At 32.2% G+C, this 16,351-nt stretch overlaps 2 protein-coding genes and 2 long non-coding RNA genes across 7 annotated transcripts in view; 2 read left to right on the top strand and 2 right to left on the bottom strand.

Annotated features, from left to right (window-relative positions):
• The first annotated feature begins 1,927 nt into the window (after positions 1-1,927).
• LOC145972575 (18S rRNA (guanine-N(7))-methyltransferase) lies at positions 1,928-4,333 on the top strand. Of its 2 annotated transcripts, XM_083101323.1 has the most exons (6): positions 1,928-1,979; positions 2,044-2,103; positions 2,217-2,254; positions 2,335-2,513; positions 2,732-3,158; positions 3,306-4,333. In XM_083101323.1, exons 2-6 carry the CDS (start codon positions 2,065-2,067, stop codon positions 3,448-3,450), a joined length of 828 nt encoding a protein of 275 aa, XP_082957449.1. In that variant the 5' UTR covers positions 1,928-1,979; positions 2,044-2,064; the 3' UTR covers positions 3,451-4,333. The 2 variants fall into 2 exon arrangements, with proteins under 2 accessions (XP_082957449.1, XP_082957448.1); XM_083101322.1 differs by having other exon boundaries at positions 1,940-2,103.
• Positions 3,801-5,265, bottom strand: Mrpl46 (mitochondrial ribosomal protein L46). Its single transcript, XM_083101321.1, has 4 exons — positions 5,142-5,265; positions 4,591-4,965; positions 4,232-4,374; positions 3,801-4,099 (listed from the first exon to the last, which is right to left on the bottom strand). Exons 1-4 carry the CDS (start codon positions 5,200-5,202, stop codon positions 3,827-3,829), a joined length of 852 nt encoding a protein of 283 aa, XP_082957447.1. The 5' UTR covers positions 5,203-5,265; the 3' UTR covers positions 3,801-3,826.
• A 65-nt stretch (positions 5,266-5,330) lies between these two features.
• The window catches only part of LOC145972576 (uncharacterized), a 169,542-nt gene continuing 158,521 nt past the window's right edge, over positions 5,331-16,351 (top strand). For all 3 annotated transcript variants that reach the window (XR_014439213.1, XR_014439212.1, XR_014439214.1), the window contains exon 1: positions 5,331-5,956. This is a non-coding gene — a long non-coding RNA (uncharacterized LOC145972576). The remainder of the gene's footprint in view (positions 5,957-16,351) is intronic.
• Positions 6,995-16,351, bottom strand: part of LOC145972577 (uncharacterized) — a 111,048-nt gene continuing 101,691 nt past the window's right edge. Inside the window, exons 2-4 of the long non-coding RNA XR_014439215.1 lie at positions 14,879-15,079; positions 14,257-14,386; positions 6,995-7,783 (exon numbers count right to left, since the gene is read on the bottom strand). This is a non-coding gene — a long non-coding RNA (uncharacterized LOC145972577). The remainder of the gene's footprint in view (positions 7,784-14,256; positions 14,387-14,878; positions 15,080-16,351) is intronic.

The raw sequence follows: 16,351 nt of genomic DNA, 5'->3' as shown, positions 1-16,351 counted from the left end.
ATAAGTATCGTTAGAGAAATTATTATAATAAGCATTAATAATCGAAAGATTATAACAAAATTAATTCTTTTATCCCCTTTTATGTATCCTTTGTTTCAATTGTTATTCGCAGTAATTAATGATTACGATTCGATAAGGATTTATCGCTGCGATACAATTTTATGTCGTTTTTCATAAGTTAATTAATTTTTAATTATTAATAATTATATCAAATTGTTTCGATATTAATCGTAATCGTATTTAGAAAGAAATTCGATAATATGCGAAGCGTTTCGTACCACTTTATTGCTCGAGTATCACCGTGCGAATGATAACAAAGCCGTAACATATTAATAATAGCGTGCTATTGTTTATATTGTCAAAAGTCGAACACCGTGTTATTGATAATTCGTTGCCGAAATATTTTACGTACTATAATATATACATGAAAATATTAAATTGTAGAAGTTTTTCAATTTATAGATTAATTAAACGATTATTTATTAAACAATTAATTAACATACGAAGCATTTTCCATCATTACTTTACTGCTCGAATGTCACTGAACAAATGATAGCAAAACCGTAACGTACAAACAATAGCACGCTATTGTTTACGTCGTCAAAGTCGAACATAATGTTATTTATAATTCATTGCCGAAATATTTTATATACTATAAAATATACATAAGCGGAATATTAAATTATGGAAGTATTTTAATTTATTGATTAAAATTGATTATTTATTATATTAAACAATTTGTCACGGAGCCTTTCCTTATGCTAATTATTTACATCTATCATATAATTCGATTGTTTTACTTCGTGTTCTCTCACAATCCGAATTATATTTAGATTGTCAAGTAGAACGATAAAGTAACGGATGAAATATATTTGTGACTCTAAATATTAAAATAATAATTATTGTCCGTAAAAATCGCAACGATCGAAGTGATTATTTAATATTTTGGATTCCTATAATTTAATCGATTCTCGATTAAATTGTATATTGTTTAATTAACAAGGATTGAGAAAATTTAAAGCATTGTTCGAAATATATTTAATTCTAATATTGTTAAAGAAATATTATAATTAGCATCAATGATCGAAAGATCATTACATAATTAAATCTCTTATCCCCTTTTATGTATCCCCTGTTTCAATTTTTAATCGCGGTAATGAAACATTACGATTTGATAAAGATTTATCGTTGCGATACAGTTTCATGTCGTTAATTATTTTTTAATTAATTAATTTTTATTAATATTTAAAGCAAATTACGTTTTGATACTAATCGTAGTTGTGTTTAGTAAAAAAATTACAATATTCGAAGCGTTTCTCACCACTACTTTATTATTCGAGAGTCACCGTGCGAATGATGACAAAGCGGTAACGTATAGCGCGCTATTGTTTATATTTTATATTGCCAAAGTCGAACGCCGTGTTATCGATAATTCGTTGCCGAAATATTTTATATATTATAAAATATACATTAACGTGGAATATTAAATTATGGAAGTATTTTAATTTATTGATTAAAATTGATTATTTATTAAACAATCACGGAGCTAATTATTTGAATTTATTCGATTATTTTACCGCGCTTTTCCGAAGTCACATTCTATAATATTTAGTTTTGCATTTTAAAAGATTGATTTATAGCGAGCTAAATAAATAAATAAATAAATGATGTTGAGAAGAAAAAGAAGACACATAAATAAATAAATAAATAATAGCGTGAAAAGAGAGAACATACTAATATTTTTATATAATAAATTATTATTAATTAAATTATTTATATTTTTATTTATATTATTTATATTATCAGAGAGACATATATGTTACCCTCTGAGAACATTCGTGGACATTGGCTTTGTAGTTCATGTTCACGTTTTTAATGTCCACAGAGGGAGTATCGCTTCCAGGGATCACCTAAAAGCGGGCCATGACATCTCTCAGTCTTCTCTCTGGTTTCATGAAAGATTGTCAGTTTTTACTCAGGTTAGATATGTAATGTAACACGTGTGTTTTTGAAGATATTTTTATTACATTTACTTCATTATAGGAAATAAAATAAAATATTACTATGTCTAAGCGTCCAGAACGTATGGCACCACCTGAGGTGGTAAGTTGTAAATATTATTAATTTATAAAATTGTGTTTGTTTTTATTATAATTACTAAAAATAATTGATAAATTAATGAAGGGGTTGATTTCATATTTTCTTTTATGTGACAGTATTATAGTGAAACAGAAGCAAAGAAGTATACACAAAGGTATATTCTTATATACAAAATTCATATTGCAAACATCTATTGGGCATTTATTTGCACAAATAAGATTCATATATTTGCAGCTCCCGTATGATAGATATTCAAGTACAAATGTGTGAACGTGCTATAGAACTTCTTCTTTTACCTGAGGATAAGAGTTGTTTACTTTTGGATATTGGTTGCGGATCAGGTCTTAGTGGCAGCGTATTAGAAGATCAGGGACACTTATGGATAGGTGTTGATATCTCTTCATCTATGCTTGGTAATTATTTTAATTATTATACAATATAGTAGCTTTACTTTTTTTGTATTATAATATTTTCTATGCTATTTTATTTCTATACTATTATTATATTACTATTATTCTTTATTACCCTTGTTAACTATTTTCTATTTTATTTTCTTTACTATTTTGTTTCTATTAATTATTTTTTCTTTTGTATAACATTAGAGGTACATGATTGATATGTTATTTTTCAGAGGTAGCTAATGATAGAGAAACAAATGGCGATTTAATCCTAGGAGATATGGGTCAAGGATTGCCATTTAAAGCTGGTGCATTCGACGGTGCTGTCAGTATCTCTGCATTGCAATGGTTGTGCTATGCAAACAAAACTTCACACAATCCTACAAAGCGTTTGTATCGTTTCTTCTCTACATTATTCGCATGTCTATCAAGAAGTGCCAGGGCAGTATTACAGTTTTATCCAGAGAATAGTGAACAAGTTGAATTAATTACTGCACAAGCTACAAAAGCTGGCTTTTTTGGTGGTGTGGTTGTTGATTTTCCTAATAGTACAAAAGCGAAGAAAATGTTCTTAGTTTTAATGACTGGGGGAGCTGCTCCACTCCCAAAAGCACTAGGCACAGAGACTGAAGATAGACAAACTGTTGCTAATTCAAAAAGGTTCGAATTTTATATTTTATCTATTATTTCTATTATATTTAGCAATTTAAATTGCATTTTTTAAATTGTATTTTATAAATTGTATATGCTTTTTTTATCTATTTCATGTTATAAAATATTAATTGTTTTGCCAATTTTATATTACAGGGAATATATTAAAAAAGCTAGAGGTAAATCATTGAAGAAAAGTAGGGACTGGATAATAGAAAAAAAAGAAAGGAGACGACGACAAGGACAAGAAGTAAGAGCTGATACTAAATATACTGGACGAAAAAGATCTGGACGATTTTGAGATATGCTTGCAATGCGTAAAATATTCTTAAAATAATTTTGAATTAGTTATATTTATAAATAATAAAATTTATAAAAGCTAGTTAATCTTTGTTTCTGATTCACTTAAAATTTAATTTTAAAATAATATGGATGTGATAAAATATTTTTTCTATGAAAAATTACACATTGTTTGTTAGAAAATATTTGAATGAAATATTAGTTTAATAATTGCATATAAATACTATATACATGAAGTAAAATATTAATATTAATCTATTCCTTATACCTTCAGACTTATTTGTAATTTGTTAACTTTACTGATAATAATTGATAATGATGAGAATAAGGAAAGAAAAAATTAGAAAGGAAGAGCTTTGATATTTTATATTATTATTTTAAGTAAACAACATAAATTGTGAAATACTATTTTGTATCCCATGAGGTAAAATTTTTTTAAATTCTGTATCATCTAACCATTGATATTTTATATCACTAGTAACATTTCCATCTAAATATTTTGCCAAAAAATAAAATATTTTAGCACCATAAATTCCTTGATCATTAAGTTTTTTTGGATATTTATATTTATAAAATCCAATGGGTGCGTTGCCATAAAAACTTGCTTTTATATTTGTGCCGCATGTATCTTGTAATACTCTTTCTGCAGTCTGTAAAGAAATAAGATAATATCAAATTATATCTTTTTCATTAAATTATTTTTAGTTTTTGGCAATTATATATATATTATTTTATAAATTTTATATATATATGTCTATGTGTGTAAAATTATAGATACATACTTGTCTCATGGTCTCTCCTTCTTTTCGAATACCTTGAGGAGGTATCCAATAATATGTATCACCTACTTTTTGGTGTATTAATAAAAGTAAATTTTTATCCAATTTCCGTTTTAAAGATGATGTTATATTTTGTTCATCAAATTCTAAAAACAGAGTATAAATTATGATTAAAACAATGATATATAAATTGTATAACATACAAAATTTCTTTATATTTTTATACATATGTAAATTTCTTCTTCTCTTTTTCTTTTTAATATATATAATTTGTTTTAATATATAAAAAAATATTTTTATTATATAAAGTTTATATTTATTACATAAAGTTTGTTTTATATCTTACTATCGAGAAAACATACTTGTAACTGTTGGCGCAAATTTAAAATTGTTCAATTCTTCTTGACAATTATCTTGAAAGTCCTGTGCAGTTTGTATTGAAATCTTTGTATGTACATCTTTTTCTTTGCTTGCGTCGCTTGATTTTTTCTTTTTCTCCCCTTTTTCCACTCTTAATTCATGATCACATTTTAAACTTTTCTCATATTCAATCTTCTTTAACATATTATAAAATTTCAATTCTATTTCTTGCATGGGTTGTATTATAACTGGATGGCGTTCTAAACAGACAGCACTGTATAAATCCCATTTTCTTTTGCTTGCTGCGCTACTAAATGCTCGAGTATCCTGACATTGAACCACATTGGGATATACCGTGGCAGCTTTTCCCGATATACCTGCACAAAATATTTATGATTTCTTTCTGTATATGATAGACATAGTGCATACAATAATGATTATATCATCACAGTTTAAATAAAATATTAAGTCTGGAATTAAATATTACTTTTTTAAGTTAATATTTTCTAATCCTTAAAAGAATAAAAAAAAAGAAATCATTATGTTTATCTACCCGATAAGATCTGACATGAATTTTGCAATGTAGGTAATCTCACAGCTTGTTTAAAAAACATTTCAGACCAGTTATAACCTCTATAACCATACCACAAGCATAACCATAACCTAAAATAATCACCGCAGCTGATTCGATATATCTCGATCGGACCGATACTTCGAGAATCGCAATTGCTGTCAACTAGATTTCAAATCGCAGTCAGTCACGGTACGCATCGCGTCACTTTTTACTCCGCTCCGTTTTTATCGCGAATATTATTGTCCAAAAGTGTGAATCTTGTGTGAAAAATAGCAAATCGGTTACTTCGCAAGGTAATATATCGCGTTAGTAATATATCGAACATTGATCATTCCCAATATCATAATCCGCTTTTGTATAACCATGTTTTATGTAACCGTTATATTGTAATCCCATCGTTTTCCTCGCGAGTTTCACTGTGTAAAATGTGAATCTTTCCAACAAGAAATCGCGAATGTTGTTTCCTAAAGTGAATGTATTCGTCGTAAAATATCGTGTGCAATCGTTCGTCAAGATCGTTATTTCGATGACCAGCTTCTGTGCAACAATTACATTGAAATGTAACTTTCCTCGCGAGTGTCATGATCTAAAGAGATGAATCTTGCGCGCGAGAAAATCATCGCGATTGTCTCGTAAAGTGACTACGTTTTCGACGTGGTGTGTTAAGTGCTACATATCATCGTTATTATGGTCCAGCATCATGATTCGGCCTTTATGCATATCCGGAATCAATCGAGAGATCTTCTTGGTATATTTCATCTTGCCTTGCCGTTCAAAAGTACGACTATTACCAGGTATGTCTACACCTATCATTCAATTATATTTGTTGCAATATGTAAATAGCAATTGATAGATAAGTGAAGCAGAAATCTTTTAATTTCGTGATGAATTTTTGCATTAAATTATTATAGTCATAATATGCTAATTTTTAAATAATTCTTTTATATTTTGAAGATTTTATATAAACGCTAAAATTTTTTTTATTAAATAAATTCTGTTTTTTTTTTATTTTGTTTTTGTTGATCTTGTCGCGTCCTTTAATTATTGAAAATATAGAAAAAATTATTTATTTTGTTAATAAATTATTTTGTTTTTATATGTATATATAACGATAAATTGGCAAATGTATAATTTATTATGTTAATATCATGTCGATCATATAGTTTTCTTTAATCGATAAATTACCCAACGATGAAGCATTTAGTAAATTAAAATTTACAAAAATAGATTTAGAATTTACCAACAGATTTTTCTATCTCATCGAGGTAATATCGAGATTTTATAATATTTCGGTAGATAACTTTTTCTTTTCAAAAATGTTTTTATCGATTATATATAGTGTGCTATATCTTTTTTATATATAGTATTATGGTGAGATGGCAGTAGTGTCCACAATAACGAGATTCTGTGTATTTTAAAAAATTATAGATTTTTATGAATCACACGCAATATTTAAAAAATTCTATATTTATATATATATTTATATACATATATATATATTTTTTTTATATAATATATGTGAGAATTTCAGATATCTTTCTTAGATATATTTTAGAAAAATTTATTTCTTAATTATATATTTTATAAAATATAACACAATTTTTTTATATTAAGCTTACTTACAACATTGTTGCAAGATTATGTAATGATTATTTTCATATGATAGTAACGATATTAAAATGATTATTTTGTTTTATCATATAATTGAAATTTTCCACAAAGATAATTAGAAAAATATATATGTTATAATTAAAATTTAAAATTGTAATCATTGAAAATTGTTACATATAAAATAACTTATGGAATTTATATTTTGTTTAAATATTCTTGGCATTGATTATAATTTCAGAATCTGTTTATAGTCATAATTAGAGTAAATTATTCATAATCAGAGTAAATTTTTTCAAAAAAATGGTAATAATTTCGAACTTAATTCGACAAACATATTTAGATATTTTATTTATAATCTCGCTATGCAATTTTCATTTGAATTTTAGCGATAATGTGTATAAATCAGTATAATAAAAAAAGATTTATTATACAAAAAAAATCTGACTGATTAACTTAATTAAGATAACAAGACGTTCTTTGAACTTGACTCTGATCATTTTTCTAATGCAACGAAGTGTAACGCGGGGCGACGCTAACTCTGAACAGGTGAATGAGTACGGGAGGGCACGAATGATGAACGTTGGGGGTGTAGGAAACCGATAGAGGATACGGGCGTCGGATGGTGTTGGATCTCTTGACGGGTGCATCGATGTCCACTGGCTCCCAAGGGAAATCCACTTCATGATGGGAATCCCATTATTTCCCGAACGATATAAAAGTAGGTAGTCCAGTCGTCCACGTGCTGTCCAGTTGAGGCTATTCCGATGGCCGTCCTCCATCCTCCCACGCCACATTGAGGCTTTCTTTTTCTCCGCTTCTCTCCTCCCTCTCTTTTTGGTTGTCTGCCACTATCTTCTCTCTCTTTCATTCTTTCTTTATCTCTGTCTCTCATCCTTTCCTCTTACGCTGTTACTATCATTGTCTCCTCTCGTTCGCTCTTACATCTCACTGTTCTCCGTTCATTCGCAATCCATTTGATTTCGAGCCTGTCTCTCAGAGGCGACGCTTTACTACAAAGGACCATTTTTAGTTTAGATTAATACCATGTATTGTCTCTCTGAGATTCCGCTCCAAGTACGCAATTTAATAAACGAGTTCTGTCAATTTGATTTTTTTAATAAAATGATACATCGTGACGTTTAGACTTGCAATTAAATCAAACAAAATAAAAATATACATATTTCTCCCCAAAAAGGATGTACAATTTTTCTATTGCATCAACGATAAATATTTAAGATACAAATTGTATTTATCGGGACGAATTATAAAACGCGAAAATCATAAAATAAATCATGAAATCAAAACTAGCATAGTATATAGATTTTTGCGAAAATGACGTTCGATATCGCTTCGATTCAATCGAGAACGCGTTTCGGCCGAAGCAATAGACGAAAGTACCACGCTGGGAGAGCGGCTTGATAAAGAATTCCATCCCGGGGCTCTGAAACGGTCGTACAAGGCGCGGGCAGTATAAAATAAATATGTGAGACGCACAGGGGGGGTGGCACTCTAGAAAAGATGGACGCCTGGAGAGGGCGTGAGTCCTCGGTACTGCCTCTATAGTGGGGAAGAGTGGAGAACGGGCTAGGTTGGGTGGACCGTGTGGAGATCGGATGCAGGACTCGCGTGTGTGTTGCTGGGTAATTGATTTCTTTGATACCACCCGCGCCAAAGGAACATTGTAGATGCTTGCCTGCGTACGTAGGTAGAGTTCTCGTAGTAGGAAGGGGCGCGAATGCTTCGATCTCTCTCTCTCTCTCTCTCGCTCTTTTTCTCTTCGTTTCACTCTCATAGGAGTAGATGGTGGCTAAAGGGAGGAGAATCCTCCCTAGGATATAGAATGTAAGAAGGGGGAAGAATCGAGGACGGTGGCGGATCTACCGTCCTTCAGATCGATGGATATCTCTGCGCCGGACAAGGCCCTCTACCCTACCTATCTAGCTACCCTTCCATCTTCGCCCCGAGGATGACCAATAACAAACACCGTCGCTTCTCTCTCTCTAATGGAGTTTTTACGGATAAAAAATTCACTCCCTTTTCTCCTTTTTCCCGCGGACGGTTCCTACCCCCGTTTCCTCAACTACTCTCTACTATCACCGGCGAACACTTACGCCGGTTTGTTCGACTGACGGACCACTGCACTTTTCAAACGCTACCTATGGAATGACGCTTTCTTCGCGATATCTCCGAGTTACGATGTGATCGTCGCATTTGACTGAGAATATATTACACGGAGTATTGAATGAATAAAACACCTATAAACGAGAAGATATTCCTGATAATTGTGTAGTATATGCACTAGCGTATACATTACGTGTCTAATAAAAATAACAAATGTTAGAATTGACAAGAATGTTAAATAATATGGCATGATATAATCATTACCAATCATGTTTTTAAAAATTGACTACAATATATATGATTTTATATATGTTTACATTAATTATAAAGTATGCATCGAAATTATGTTAAGATTATATCAGTGATGGTAATTGCTTAAATTATTTTTCTCTCCTCTCTTTCTATTTTTTTAATTTTCTCCATCTTTCTCTTTTCCTTAATTATAGAGAAAGAGAAAGAAAGAATAAATAAAAAAAAATAAATAAAGAGAGAAGGAGAGAAGAAAAAAAATCACTTAATCAATTATCACCACTGATATAATCTTATCATATACATAATTTTAATGCGTACTTTATAATTAATGTAAATATGTATATAAAATCATGTATTTATATATATAAAACAAACCTTAATAATAATGAGCGATTCTTAAAAATAAAAATCAAGATATTTTTAAAAATTCTACACGATGTGTATAAATAACAGGTAGCTTAAAAAGGTTTTGAGATTATGATCGTTGCATTGTAAGATATGCAAAGTGACACGTGGATGTTGGAGAACTAGGCAGTTTGCGGTCGTTGAATGGCGGTAGTGCGAGGTCGGTTGGCTTAGTTCGGCCAACAGGGGCCGGGAATTCGAGCTCTGTCGTGTGCTGACGGTATGTATCGATTGTTCTGCGATATAATGCTAGCCATGCACATATGAGACTATGCGGGTGCTTCGTGTCGAATTTGTGTATCTGATTCTCCTTTACTGTTGTCGTACGTAGAAATTTTCGTAAGTATTTTATATGACAAATTTTATTAAAGCAGGGAGAGGAAATTTGTATATTTTTTTATGTGACATCTGTATTGAAATTTGAAAGCACAGGAAAGAGATCATCATTAATGGCAGTTTTCAAATATTTAGAAGCGTCTTTATATTTAATATTCAACAAAATATATATCACAATAGAGAGAGAAAGAAACTTAATTAAAATCAGAATACAATTATATAATTATATATATATATATATATATATAAAAGAGAGCTGATTGCATATAAATAATATTTCTAAATAATATTAATTTTATAATTATATAATTTAATTATATAATTTAAAATTCTTCATGCTCATTTCAATTTGATTGTAGAAAATAATGTCATGTGATCATTTATATTTTTTTTTCTTCCAAGAAGTTTAATTACTTCATCAGTTTTTTATTTTGAATCTTCTTCAATTATTTGATAATGGATAAATCTTAAATTGAGCGAGAAATATTTGATTAAAAAATAATTCTGTAAAAGTTATATATATAATAATAGATATTGATATATTTATGATAAATATTAAATACAATAACACACACAGACATATTAATATTTATTTATTTAAATTTTGCTTTAATACTTTTTCTAAAACAAATATTGATAAAAAATTGAAAATTAAATAAAAAGAAAGAATAAAAAAACTGCATTGTCACGATGAAGACAGCTCACATGCATTTATTTAAAAAGATTGTATGCAATATCTTCAAAATTTTTTTTAAGATGACAAAATAGAATTTTCGTATATTTAATATAAATGTCTGAAAAATTATGTGTGTATATATTCGCGCATGCGTTTGTATTGCTTGCACCGATCTAATTGCAAAACCAATTAAAACAATTTATATGTCAAAATATCAGGTATCAGATACTTGTGAACAATTGATCATCATTATCACTTTCGATTAAAAGTAGAAAATACTGTGCCATATAATTCGAGAATCGTATCGAGATTTTTATGTATAAAAGTATTATATGTGAATTTTTCTATATGAATAGATTAAAAGCGCAAAAAGGAAAAAAAATTGAAGCATGAATTTGATATTTATTATTGTAACATGAATTTGATATTTACTATTGTAACATGAATTTGATATTTATTATTGCAACATGTAAATGAGAATGATAATAAGTTTATATAGATACATATGTTTTATCAAGTTTTAATCATATTTTTTATCTTTTTTTCTTTTTTTCTTCTTGTTTAGCAAATTTAATCATTTTCTCGTTTTTTTATCAAATAGTTACGCATACCTTAAAATAAACATATAGTAAAAGAGATAAAAAATCACGTGTTAAACGTAAATTTAACGTATAAGCTAACAATTATTCTACATACATGCGTATAGAAAAAATAGGAATGGAATAAAAATGGAATAAAAAATTGTCGATTGGACGAGAAAGTTTGTAGAGGCAACGCTGTCACTCGTACAAATGTTTGACGAGAGGAAGATGGTTGAAAACAAACGTGAATTGAATAGATTTTAAACAGGGATTTTTTTATATAGCTTATTTAACAAATTTATTTTGTAATTTTTTATATCATTTTATAAATCATAATTAAAGGGGAAGAAAATGTCACGAAAAATTAGAATGTGTTTGCAATCTATCGCATGCTAAAAGAAGACTGTTATTTATGCATGTGTGCGTGAAAACGGACACAATTTAAAAATGAAACCGATGACCGATGGTACGCGCGAGGTGGAGGCCGACGATCGCGATGCGTATGGACGTCCAGCGAGACGAAGAAGGTCCACGCTCGAAGAAGGTCGACAAACGAGTAGCGTCGGCGCTGCCCTTGCAAGCTTCCTCGTGTATTGATCCTCATAATTCGGGCGGGGGTGGAGGGTGGCTGGGACGGCGGGGAGATGGCGGCAGAGCAGTTGGGACTAGAAGGGGAAGCGGCAGTTGGCGGCAGAGGGGTGGTGAATAGGGGGGCTCTGCTCCGTGCCCCACCTCACCAACCGAGAAACGTATGCGTCGAGGCACAGAACACGGCACGGGGGTGGCTGGAAGAACGGAAGAAAGGAAGGAGCGAAGGGGAGAGAAGCATAGAGTAGGGCGCACTCGCGACCAATAATAAACCGCCTGCGTTATGATAATGTCATATCATAGCGTTACGTGATATCGGTACGCGTTATGATTGGAGCCGCGAATCTCCCAATGGGATCGCACGAGTGCGTCTTATCCATATTCATGCGAGATTCCCTTATCTCGGCGTTCCATTTGCGGACTCTAAGTATATTCACGTTTGAAACTAGATTGATGAATATTTTAAGGAAGACAAAATGGATGATTAGCTGTCATAATATTGTCTTTTGCATATTTGATATAACACAGATTATAAAAAATTTTATCTAGATAGTGTTACGCAATTTTTTTTCAATATTTTTTATATTTTCTTAATCTATATTATATCGATTTCTCGTAAAATACTACCTCTCTTATAATTTTCTTTGATAATAAAGTTTAACTTCTTAATATTATCGAGTATAGAAATTTCATGAAAATATTAATCAACTAAAGATATGGATAACTTTTTCATTTACATACTATATTTTTTAAATATTAAATTATACAAATATTCTGGCCTTGCGAGCTTTGTTTTAATTTTAGAAGCAAATACCTTTTAAAATTATAAATATCCATGCGTTATCTCATTTTGAAATCATGAACGCGAAATGTTTCTCACCGACACATTTGCCGTAATGCACAACAGGCATCGCGACCGTTTGTATATACGTACATACCGTACACCGCCCTGAGTTGCTCTCCTTTACATCGATATTTCTTTCCCCGCGATAAAATTCAACCTTTCAGCCGACCAGTGTTTTACGGCCAATAGGAGGCCAGGAAGAGAATCGCCCGAATAGCGCAATACACGTAGGTATGGCGTTTTATTGGCGGTGGAAATGGGTTCGTATATAGCTTTCGGAGTATGGTATCGGAGGATATTGATCCTCGCGTCCGTCAAGCAGTCTGATGGTCTTCGAGGCTTCCCCGCTCCTCCTGCGCTTTCCGCTCATCGTCGGTTTCTTTCGATCTTGCGGCCCTCCTTGGGGACAAGAGAACTAGCTCTTTGGGAACAGGGACACCCCTGCTTACCCCGCGATCATGCTCGAATTATGAATATCCTCGTCAGGACGATATCGCGTTCATTTTTATAATTAATTTTCTTGACTTTGAACAAACTTTCTCCTGGAATAGCAAAACGTTCACGAATCTCGACTTATTTTTTTTCAATAAATATATGTATACATTTTGCTCTAAATCTATCTAAAATTTTTTTAGACTTGGCATTCGTGTTTAAATCTCTCCTTCTTCCAATATTCTATACGTATTCCAAGCATTGCGTTAAAGACTCCTGTGTGTCGTAGTGTTGGTTGCATTACCGAGCAAATTTCCGATCCCTCCGGGAGAAACGTCTCGTCAGCCCCGCCGGAGACGTAGGGCACACGATGAGGAAAGAACGTCGGATGGCGAAGAGTGGACAGTGGTCTGCAGGCAGGCTTGGAAGATTTGCGCGCGCATCTCCCGCTCCCTACCAGCACAGATGCCCTTTTGAGAGCCCACCTACACACGAGAGCGTACCACTCCTCCGCGAACACCACCGCGAGCAAGTTCTCGGCGCATCTCTCGAAGGGTGCTTCTCGGCCTTCTCGGCCGTGCTTTTTTCGCGGAGGAAAAATTCAATATTAATAACAAGGCGGAGTGAAGAAAAGTCCGCAATGCGCCAAAGACGCAGCAGATGCGGATCGCGCGCATCACCATAAACCCTCGGAGCGATCTCGCTAGATGCGAGATCATAATACCGACCAATGAGTACGCGAGGGCGTACGGTCCATGGGGTGAGACCGATATGATGGATTTATGGATCTAATAAAAAGAGCTCGCGGGATTGGCCCTCGCGGAATATGACGGGCGGGGCTGGCAACAGAGACGGTACACCCCGTTGAATTCAGCCACAACCACCACCGTCACCCACCCTCCCTGTCGTCCTTTACCTCCTCATCCACCTACAATCTCCCTCGCGTTCCCCTGCAGCGACCACGAGAAGGGGAGAACGTCCTCTCCCGTCCTCCGCGATGTTGAGTGGGGATGCAATCTTGATGTATTTCACCTTCTCCTCATCTCTCTCTTTCTCTCTCTCTCTTACTCTTCCCACCTATATTGCTCCCGCTTTATTCTTTCCTCTTTCTCTTTTTCTTTCTTTCTTACTTCCGTCATTTTCGCGTTTCTCCGTTTCCTTCCTCCCTCCCGATTCCCTCTGAATTAGATCCCGAGATCAGACGGCGAAACAGGTGAGATCGTATGCGGTAAAGTCATATTTACCCACCCGTAGATAGAGTCCTTAGCACTTTGGGTCAGTTCTGTCCAATTTCGAGTGTCTCTTCAAGTTTGAAATGATTCGCAAGCAACGGCAAATGTTGCCGGATATTGAGAAGTATTGTAGATGATGCATCTTTCTAGAATAGAAAAAGAGAAAATCTCACAAAGCAGAAAATATACAAAATATTGCTATTATTTTGTAACGTCTTAAATAATCAAACTACTTATATATATATATATGTTTATATATAAAATTTATAAATGTTTTCATTGCAAAATGTTCTTTCGTTTTAACATACTGAAAATATATACTGAAAATTATTCTTTAAAAATTTATTCATATTTTGGCAAGAGTAAATTTTAGTTTTAATTATATGAAATTAAAAATAATTTTCATAAATTATCAATCACTATATAATTATAAAATATAAATGAGTTTAATAATTTGCAAGAGAATATTTTACGCTAATTAATATATGATTAATTTATGTACAAGGTTATAGTATAAATACAATTCGATGTAACACATTCTTTTTATACTTTTCGTTTCTTAAATTTCATTAATTTTTTACGTGCAATTTTTAATACATTCACAACATTTATATTAGACTTCTAAAAATAGTACAAACATGCAATTGATCCATCTTGTGCTATTGTGACGAATCCAATGACAAATAACATGATTTGGGTCTGATTAAAGTTCCGTCTTTCTGTGTTGAAAGTTGTGACTAGAGGTAACGATGTCTCGCTGCGTGTATAAAAGAGCGTTCTCCTTTTCCATTCTCGTCCTCTTTTTCTATTTTGCTACGCCCGGATGTTCCATCGCTATACTGAAAACGAGAATCGAGAGTGCTGTATATTGCAAACTTTCTCCTTCTTTATCAAATTTTATTGTTACTGAAAGCCGATAGCAATTTTGCTTCCTTTCTATATGCCTTTATCCTTAAGTTCTCTTTTTCACATTCGTTATTCTTTTATCAATTTCATTACATTATATCCCATTTGACAAAAAATCGGAAATGGTCTTATCATTGTCATAGATTTTATTATAAAAAAACCGGAAATGGTCTTATTATTGTGAAAGATTTTATTACATTTTGCACAATTCGGATCTTAAATTAGTGAGATTTGACGTAGTTATACGAATATGCATGTATCATTTTTAACTGGACACGGTTTTTTCTACGTTTATTTAAGTTTTTTTACGTGAAAATCTAAAACTCTATTCAATTTCATGTTTTTAATTTAAATATAAATCGTATCTATATAAATTATATTTTGTTAATTTCAAAAATTAAATTAAATATAAAATGATACATAAAAAATATTATCTTGAGAATAATCGGATATCAGGGTTATTAAGAAAAAAGAATATTCTTTTTTCCCAATATTGGGGAGATAAGTAATACCCTTTTTTTTAGAGAGGATTAATCAATCTTAATAATATATCATGCACATTAATAATTGAATCTCTCCGTTTCCCCTTCTTAATTCAATCAGACACAGACGAAATAATTAATATACATATACAGGCAATTTTTTTTTTGATCATCTGACTAAATAAAAAATAATGCTAAACAAGTATAGAGATTATTTCTGTTCTCATTCTTAAAATACTAGTTTTGTGTTAATGAAAGAATTCATGATAATATTTATCGCGTGTCATCTTTTTTTTTCAACAACACAATAAAGCCTAATAAAAAGCCCTAGCGGTACTCGAAACTTTTCCGAAAGAACATTTCCAACGGTAAAGCTTGTGGCTCGGTGCAGTGGCGCAGCCCCTCGTGTCGGCGTATTGCGCCGAGATAAATCTTTAAAAACGGTCGACGCTTACCAGGGGCGTCGGCGGGCATAAGTCAGCCCCTATCTGAAAATATATAGCAAACTCGCCGATTTAGAAGTAAACTGTTTACAGCGTGTTACTCCGCGCCGCGGGATATCCGGGGCATACTCATCCCCGCCGTCGTGCTGCGTGAATGTCGAGAAAAGGGTAAATTCCACGTGGCGCGCGGAGGTGGAAATGAAGGCGCGAAGGGGGTAAGAAGGGGATAGGCGGAGGAGTGTGCCGTGAGGCATTTCAGTACGTTATCTAAACGCGTTGA

Source organism: Camponotus vicinus, unplaced genomic scaffold (assembly GCF_025532165.1).
Source record: "Camponotus vicinus isolate PSW18456_S1 unplaced genomic scaffold, iyCamVici1.0 SCAF_5, whole genome shotgun sequence".
Taxonomy (NCBI): Eukaryota; Metazoa; Arthropoda; class Insecta; order Hymenoptera; family Formicidae; genus Camponotus; species Camponotus vicinus.
This window is presented reverse-complemented; position numbering and strand designations above follow the sequence as displayed.

Bases quoted from the DNA above. Each gene is read 5' to 3' on its own strand.
- Mrpl46 (XM_083101321.1), bottom strand. From the start codon at position 5,202: ATGTTTTTTAAACAAGCTGTGAGATTACCTACATTGCAAAATTCATGT. The intron at 4,375-4,590 runs GTATGTTTTCTC...CTCTGTTTTTAG, and splicing joins ATTTGCGCCAACAGTTACAA to AATTTGATGAACAAAATATA. The intron at 4,100-4,231 runs GTATGTATCTAT...ATTTCTTTACAG, and splicing joins AAGGAGAGACCATGAGACAA to ACTGCAGAAAGAGTATTACA.
- LOC145972575 (XM_083101323.1), top strand. From the start codon at position 2,065: ATGTCTAAGCGTCCAGAACGTATGGCACCACCTGAGGTG. The intron at 2,255-2,334 runs GTATATTCTTAT...ATATATTTGCAG, and splicing joins GCAAAGAAGTATACACAAAG to CTCCCGTATGATAGATATTC. The intron at 3,159-3,305 runs GTTCGAATTTTA...TTTATATTACAG, and splicing joins ACTGTTGCTAATTCAAAAAG to GGAATATATTAAAAAAGCTA.